The 9,388-nt window shown below is 33.2% G+C and overlaps 1 protein-coding gene across 1 annotated transcript; it reads left to right on the forward strand.

Annotated features, from left to right (window-relative positions):
* The first annotated feature begins 8,141 nt into the window (after positions 1-8,141).
* LOC140974044 (ethylene-responsive transcription factor 3-like) lies at positions 8,142-9,388 on the forward strand. The gene has a single exon (XM_073437259.1). The coding sequence runs from the start codon at positions 8,259-8,261 to the stop codon at positions 8,928-8,930; it is 672 nt and encodes a 223-aa protein (XP_073293360.1). The 5' UTR covers positions 8,142-8,258; the 3' UTR covers positions 8,931-9,388.

Here is a 9,388-nt window from a genome sequence, read left to right on the forward strand (position 1 = left end):
TATTTTACTTATAAAGGGGTTTATCAAAAGAGGGAAAACCAAATTCGTGGGAACCAAACGACGTCGTGTCACGTGAGCTTTGAGTGATCTTACGTATGTGGGTATGCGTTCTTGAAAATCATGACAATCTCACATAAAAATTTGTGTTGTTGATATTGACCAGTTTTTCTAACAATGTAATATAACATTTTATAAATTATATTATATTATAATATACGATAAATAACGATACAACTCAAATATTTTAAATTTACATATATTATCAACTCTATATTTTTTACATAATTTTCTTACATAAGTTCCAAAGAGTGAATAAATAAATTTCCAAGACTAGTCAATATTAGGTAAATATTTTGGGCTTGCTTCTCTTAGACTCTAAAACTTTGTGTGATTGTTGATCTTGGGAGTAGGAAGAATCATGTTAGTTAAAGAATGGTGTTGCCATACAAATTCAAAATTGTTTATTCACTCAGGGATTCTATTTGATGTCATGCTTCTGTCTCATATCTTATTTTGACATATACCTTTTTATTGTGTTTGAAATGTTATTTTTTTTAATGTGACTTGATGATTCTTAATTTAGATTTAAAAATAGGTATGATGATTCCTAAAAGAAAGAAACCCTTAATTTCACAAATACTATCATACATATTCCTTGGGAGTTTGATGACGGGGTCTGAAAATTGAAAGATTCTTAACTTAGAAATAAGTTTGTAACCGTGGCTGATAGATACCAGCATAGAAGAAAGATTTTCAACTTAGCAAGCAGTTAGTAACTTGATATTCTTATTCTTTCTACAAAAAAAACTCATACTTCCCTTCTACCCATCCATGTTATTGTGCATTATACTTCCATTGAGTATGTTTATACCTGAAACAGAGTTACCGATGTGGGTTATCTGCTACATACTCATTGTTATGTTCATTCTCAACAATCTACCAACTCCAAAATTTTTTCCTCTCATAAATAGTATCTATCAACTTGATATTCTTATTCTTTCTACCAAAAAAACTCATACTTCCCTTCTACTCATCCATGTTATTGTGCATTATACTTCCATTGAGTATGTTTATACCTGAAACAGAGTTACCGATGTGGGTTATCTGCTACATACTCATTGTTATGTTCATTCTCAACAATCTACCAACTCCAAAATTTTTTCCTCTCATAAATAGTATCTATCAACTTGATATTCTTATTCTTTCTACCAAAAAAACTCATACTTCCCTTCTACTCATCCATGTTATTGTGCATTATACTTCCATTGAGTATGTTTATACCTGAAACAGAGTTACCAATGTGGGTTATCTGCTACATACTCATTGTTATGTTCATTCTCAACAATCTACCAACTCCAAAATCTTTTCCTTTCATAAATAGTATCTACTATTTGAGAACACAATTTCTATTACAAATTTCAATGTGATGGTCTGAGGACTATTTCAACCAGGAAGTGCTTAGGAATGGGTTGTAATCAAGAAAATGAGAAGGGCTTCAGGATCAGACTTGTTACTTTAGCTGAAAGGGAATCAAAAAGTTTAAACGAGGAGAAGTTCCAGAGGCTGACTTTCTGAATCCGAGCTTGAAATGCTGGAAAGATTCAATGAGTAAAGTGATAAAAAGGCAGCATGGGTTGTGAGGAAGAAGAACAAGATTTATAGAAAGGAACTTGCACTAGCACTTCTTTTGTTCACTGCTGCTGCAAGAAGTCTGTCTTTAATACATGATATTCATTTCTATTACTTGTTACTTCAGAGAATGTCACTTTTAGTGGTGAGATGAAATTAATATATTATAAAAATGTTAATATTATTTACATATGTCGAGGGTAATCCATGGCTTGAATATATTATATATGGATCATAAAGCAATTGAAAATAATTCCTTAATTTAATTACTAAAAGCCATATATTATCTTGTTGATGACTGGCTAATGAGTCATTAGCCAATTAAAAAAGGAAAATTATTGTCTTTTTAGGGTCCCATTTTCTTGTTGGATTAAAATGTCCCTTTCCAAGTATATGTTCCACCAAAAAAAAAAAGAAGCAACTCTCTTTCCACTAATTATAAATATTTTGTTAATATCAAGAAATCTTTTTTATTTTTATCTTATGAAAAAGGATACTTTAATTTGCATTAATGGACGCGAAGAGTGTCCAAATGATATATAGTTTTTATAATTAGTTAACAAAATGAGTCACTTATTTGTGTCTTTTGAATAAAAGATATAAATTATTATTACAGTAAAAACATATAAACATGGACAAATGGAAAGAGAAAATTGAACACACAAACAATGGTTCTCCTCTTACAATGTTCCAACGTACAAGATTGAAGCCCCCAATCAATATAGGTGAAAAACATCAAATGGAAAAGGGAAAAAATGGAAGAAAAATGATGTTGGTTGCTTAAGAAGAAGGGAATGTAACCATGGGAATCTTTGTACAACCATATACTATATGATTGTTGAAGATCCCAAAACATTTTTAGCCAATCCAAACACAAATTTTACATAAGTTAAAAAAATATAAAAGATTGGGGGAAGCCAAGCATAAGACTTGCCTAGAAGTGGCATTTTCATCTCCAAAATTCAAACCTTTCTTAGGTTATATCTCCTATGTTAATCTTTATATTACACAAATCATGAGTATCTACTTCCATATGTGATGCGCAACTTCCTTTAAATCTCGTCGAGGGCTCGATTCCGGGCGTCAAGAAATGAAATGGTGAAGAGTTGGAGGAAGAAGAGAGAAAGAAGAAGGAGTAAGAGCTTTGGAATGTGGATGTATGGTACTTATAGTGGAGATCAAGTGTTTGCTTTGTTCCTTCATTGTAGAAAATGAAACAAAGCCTGACATGTTCAAAGGTTGTAAAGGTTAAAAACATGCAAACGTACATAAAATAGAAGGGCCTACTTTGTCCTCATAGTGAGTGAAATTTGTTTTTATTATAATTATTGTCTATGTCGTTTTTTTTTAAACATATTGTCTTTGTTTTTGGGTTATATAATATGGGATACTTTGCATCTGATTAAAGAAATGAACAAGTGGGGATTAGAAAAGCCACTTATTTTATGGAGAATTTACTAAGAAAGATTTTTTTTTCAATTTTTACGATGTTGGGTGTGGTGACGGTAGATGATTTTTTCGCTTTTACATAGATNCTTGAACGTATTCAGGGTGATATTTGTGGACCAATCCATCCACCATGTGGACCATTCAGATACTTTATGGTATTGATTGATGCCTCCAGCAGATGGTCACATGTATGTTTATTGTCAACTCGAAATGTTGCATTTGCAAGATTACTTGCTCAAATAATAAAATTGAGGAATCAATTTCCCGATTATACAATCAAGAAAATTAGACTTGATAATGCTGGTGAATTTACTTCCCAGACTTTCAATGATTATTGTATGTCTATGGGAATCATTGTTGAGCATCCTGTTGCTCATGTACATACTCAAAATGGATTGGCTGAATCATTGATTAAACGTCTGCAAATGATTGCTAGACCAATGATTATGAAAACAAAGCTCCCTATTTCTATATGGGGACATGCAATTTTACATGCTGCTTCATTAATTCGCATCAGACCAAGTGCATATCATAAATACTCCCCATTGCAGCTTGCATTTGGTAAAGAACCAGACATTTCTCATCTGAGAATTTTTGGATGTATGGTGTATGTGCCTATTGCACCACCTCAACGAAAGAAAATGGGACCTCAAAGAAAGATTGGAATTTATATTGGTTATGATAGTCCATCGATCATTCGATATCTTGAACCACAGACAGGCGACGTGTTCACAGCACGTTTTGCTGATTGTCATTTTAATGAGGAAATCTTCCCAATGTTAGGGGGAGAACAGAAACATACCGAAAAAGAAATTACATGGTATGTATCATCATTGTTACATCTGGATCCAAGAACAAAACAATGTGAAAAAGATGTACAGCAAATTGTGCACTTGCAAAGAATAGCAAATCAAATACCAGATGCATTTGCAGACACAAAAGGGGTAACTAAATCATATATACATGCTGCAAATGCCCCTGCTCGAATTGAAATTCCGAAGAAACAAATTGAAGATAGTCATGATGTCATTAAACGCCTGAAGCGTGGAAGGCCAGTTGGTTCCAAGGATAAAAATCCTCGAAAAAGAAAATTCATAGAGAAACACAATGATCACAAAATAGAGAATGATGTTCCTGAAGAAACACATAATGATCACAAAATAGAGAATGATGTTCCTGAAGAAACACATGATGATGAAAATGTTTTGTCAGAACCACAAACTGACGAGAATCATGAAATCTCTATCAATTATATTAATACTGGAAAAATATGGAACCGAAAAGATATAGAAGAAATTGATGATATATTTTCTTATAATGTGGCAATCGACATCATAAATGATAATGAAGATCATGAACCAAAATCTTTTGGTGAATGTAAAAATCGGCAGGATTGGATAAAATGGAAAGATGCCATCCAGGTTGAATTGGATTCGCTAAATAAACGTAATGTTTTTGGACCTATAGTCCTTACACCTGAAGGTGTAAAACCTGTTGGATACAAATGGGTTTTTATTCGAAAGCGAAATGAGAAAAATGAAATAGTAAGATATAAAGCTCGACTTGTTGCACAAGGTTTTTCTCAAAGGCCTGGAATTGATTATGAAGAAACGTATTCTCCTGTGATGGATGCAATTACGTTTCGGTATTTGATTAGCTTGGCAGTATCTGAAAATTTAGAAATGCGTCTTATGGATGTTGTTACAGCCTACTTATATGGATCACTTGATAGTAATATATATATGAAAATCCCTGAAGGATTTAAGATGCCTGAAGCACAAAGTTCAAAACCCAGAGAATGTTATTCTGTGAAATTACTAAGATCATTATATGGGTTGAAGCAATCCGGCAGAATGTGGTATAATAGGCTAAGTGATCACTTGATGAAAAAGGGATATGTAAATAATTCAATATGCCCTTGTGTTTTCATTAAGAAAACAACATCCGGATGCGTAATTATTGCTGTATATGTTGATGATTTAAACATCATTGGAACAAATAAGGAAATTCAAGAAGTTGTGTCATACTTGAAAGAAGAATTTGAAATGAAGGATCTTGGAAAAACCAAGTATTGTCTGGGTTTACAAATTGAACAAAAAGAATGTGGAATATTTGTTCACCAGACAAATTATACAGAAAAGATCCTTAAACGTTTTAATATGGACAAATCAAATCCTTTAAGTACTCCAATGGTTGTTAGATCATTAAACATAGAAAAGGATCCATTCCGTCCATGTGAAGATGATGAAGATATTCTTGGTCCAGAAGTACCATATCTAAGTGCTATCGGTGCCCTTATGTATCTTACAAATTGTACAAGGCCTGATATATCTTTTGCCGTAAATTTATTGGCAAGATTTAGCACATATCCAACAAAGAGACATTGGAACGGAATTAAACATATATTCCGTTATCTACGAGGAACGACAGACTTGGGACTTTTGTATTCAAAAGATGCTAATCCAAGTATAATTGGTTATGCCGATGCTGGATACTTATCTGATCCACACAAAGCACGTTCTCAAACTGGATATGTATTTACTCGTGGAGGCACTGCAATTTCTTGGCGTTCACAGAAACAAACACTTGTAACAACTTCATCAAATCATGCCGAGATTATTGCACTACATGAAGCAAGCCGTGAATGTGTGTGGTTAAAATCAATGACTCAACATATCCAAATCTCATGCGGATTATCATTCGACGAGAAGCCTGTGATACTATATGAAGATAATGCTGCATGTGTTGCTCAAATGAAAGAAGGATACATAAAAAGCGACAGAACTAAACATATTCCTCCTAAGTTCTTCGCATTCACCAAGGAGCTTGAGAAGAATAAATGTATTGATGTTCGTCACATTCAATCAAGTGAAAACTCATCAGATCTCTTCACAAAGGCACTTCCTACGACAATATTCAGAAAGCACATATATAATATTGGGATGCGCAATCTACGAAATTTGTGAAGAATTGTTCGTGTCAACATGAGGGGGAGTTTACGTGACTGCACTCTTTTTCCCTTACTATGGTTTTTATCCCAATGGGTTTTTCCTAGTAAGGTTTTTAACGAGGCAGTATAAAAACACGTAATGTATACAATCATTATGATCATCATCACAAGGGGGAGTGTTGAAAAATTATTTAAAAAATGTGAAAAATATTTGTGTTGAAAATGTGAATGTTGAATGTTGAAAATTAGGTAAAATTAGGTGTTGAATATTGAAAATTAGTGTGTGATGATGTAGGTAATGATGTATTTTATTTTTGGATTATTTGTAAAAAATTTCTATAAATAGATCTCTCATTTGTGAAGAAAAACACAATTGAGTTGAGAGAAAAATATTATAAAGTGTGTAGTGTGATAATTTTGAGAGTTTGAGATTTTTACTTTTTTACCGTAAATTTTTACTTTTTCACAACAATTTATATATTATTCTTAAAATATGATATATAATTAGGGATGAGAAAAAAAAATTTCAGTATATGGACTATATCGTATCGAAAATATCAAAATTTTAAGTGCGATATGGCATCGATTCCGAAATATTCGGTACGACAACGATATGAAATTTGAAATTTTTGTGATATATGTCAAAATAATATAAATAAAATATATATAATATTTTAAATAATACACTTACAAAATTTAAAAAATATATATCGAAATTTTCTGTACGATATCATTATTGATTTTTTAATACCGTAATTTTTTATACAATATACTGTATGTATTTTTCGGAGGATAGAATAGACAAAAATTATGTTAAATTGTTCTTAAATATTAAATTATATTCACTATTTTAAACGTGGTATGAAAAATATTATAATATATATGTGTGTTATTATTATTAAATTGTTCATTAAAAAAAATCAAACATGCCCAATGTCTTCAAACTCTAGTTATTGTAGTCAAAATAAAAAAATATACATATGCTGAAATTAACAAACCACGACAATATTATTTCCACATTTGGAAATACTAAATTAGGTTGGATATAAATATACTATAGACAAATTAAAAATGTTTATTAAATAATAATTAATTAATTATCAAATATAAAATGGTCATGCAATAACTCTATCACGCTCGATCAACGTCCACACCACTCTTTATTGCTTCACGTAAATAATTAATAATTGGGCATACAAAAGGACATCACTCATGACCATACCATTTAATTTCTATTCTTTTTTCTCATATTTAAGATTTTTGCAACAGTCATAAGTTTGACTACAAATTCAAATTCAAATTCAAATTCAAATGTAAATAGATAGAAATGATAATAAAATTTTGATATTTTATAAGTTTAACAAATAATCACATTTAACTTTGTTGAAAATCATAAATATATCAAAATCTTCAAAACAATATATAACACTCAAACGTAATCGTCATCCAAACAATATGTACATGTCGACGTGGAAATGTACATTACACAATAAGTAGATTTCTTGTGAGATGGTCTCACAAATCTTTATCTGTGATATTCACAATAAAAGTAATATTTTTTCATGAATGACCTAAATAAAATATTCGTCTCACAAAATATGACTCGTGAGACCATATCACACGAATTTTTGCCTTACACAATATAAAATATAATACGTATTTATTATATCATACACACAACGATTGTGTTTTTTTGTTTTTTGTTTATTAAATGAGAATGTCATTTATCCAAATGTTATCTCACAATCGTGAGAAATTGAATTATAAATGATATATAGATGATGAAACGAAATAAAAGGATTAACATATGATATGGTCGCTCGAGTAAGAGAATGAGCCACCATATTTGCTTGTCTTGTAAAATGTTGAATCTTGAATGAAGGATGTGCGTCGCGAATATGACTTTAGTTATTATGGTATATGTGCTGTGATTTTAACTTTAGCTTAAAATAAAAGTTTTCTTTGTTTCAAAATAAAAATATTATTGTGGAGTGAAGATAATTTTTATAAGTTTTTTTCCGAATAAAAATATATGAAATATTATATGTAAGGGTAATTTAGTCTTTCACAATAAGGTGTAAAAGATGGAGAAGGCGTTTCCCTCTCTCCCTTTCCCACAAATTAATAATAGGAAATAGGATCTATCCATTTTCAGACTGTGTAATTTGTAATTATGCGTTCTTAGCCGTTCCTTTTCCCTTCTCGATATTTTCTATTTGGGATTTGCGCCATGCGGAGAGGCAGAGCAGCGGCGGGCGGCTGCGAAGCTGACGGATCTGGAGGTCCCAAGGGGATAACATTCCGAGGCGTTAGAAAGAGGCCGTGGGGGAGGTTTGCCGCTGAGATTAGAGATCCTTGGAAGAAGACACGTGTTTGGCTTGGTACGTTTGACTCTGCCGAGGAAGCCGCTCGCGCTTACGACGCCGCTGCGCGCGCTCTCCGCGGGGCAAAGGCTAAAACAAACTTCGCATTGACTCGTGACGGCGACGCCTTTCCTGATTTCGGCCCCCGAACTCCTAATTTACTTAAAATTAATGATGGCTCCAACAATCCGTTTGTGGGTTCCCCGTTTTATCCCCAGGATCCGCGCATATTTACGCAGCTGAGGCCCACGTCCAGCTGCACGAGCAACACCGTCGAGTCGTGCAGCGGGCCTAGGCAGCTGCCACCGCGGCGTACTTGCTTCGTGGAGAAGAGGAGACATCCGTTCTCGCGGCCGGTAGTTCCTAATGACTGTCGCAGTGATTGCGGTTCGTCATCTTCGGTGGTTGATGATACTGAATGTGACATTTCTTCCTCTTTTTGTAAAAAGCCCCTGCCTTTTGACCTCAACATGCCGCCACCGGAGGACACCGCCTCCGCCGAATTGAATGAGCTCACTTGCACTGACCTCCGACTCTGAGAAGTTTCCGGCGACTAGGATCGTTTCTTATGTAATCTATTTGGTTTCCTCGAGGTTTTTTCCCTTAATTAATTACTTGGCGGAAAAAGATAAGAAGAAAGAAAGATTAAGATTAGATGATAGACCCCTCTCCTTGGCTGATGGCGAGGACTGAGATGTTATGTTAACTGAGAGAATTCTTAAGGTGTACGGGTTTCTGTTGTTTGAAGAGATTTACTTGGTTGGATTCAAAATCTTTACTGATATGGATAACAGAAGATATTATGATGTTATTTCGTGTGCTTCTCTGGTGTTATTGACTTTTTTGTTTTGCTGTTCTATGGAATGTATACAAACAGAACCATCTTCTCGTCAAAGTCTACTTTTGTGGCACTTGACTTGGGTGGAAATCAATTCGGATATGTTATCTAGCGTCTCTTCTTGGGTTTTGAATAATCTTGCTTTGCCTTAAACTGTTA

This window comes from Primulina huaijiensis, chromosome 3, assembly GCF_012295235.1.
Source record: "Primulina huaijiensis isolate GDHJ02 chromosome 3, ASM1229523v2, whole genome shotgun sequence".
NCBI classification, from domain to species: domain Eukaryota; kingdom Viridiplantae; phylum Streptophyta; class Magnoliopsida; order Lamiales; family Gesneriaceae; genus Primulina; species Primulina huaijiensis.

What these genes read in the sequence shown, in the direction of transcription:
- LOC140974044 (XM_073437259.1), top strand. Translation starts at nt 8,259, where the DNA reads ATGCGGAGAGGCAGAGCAGCGGCGGGCGGCTGCGAAGCTGACGGATCT.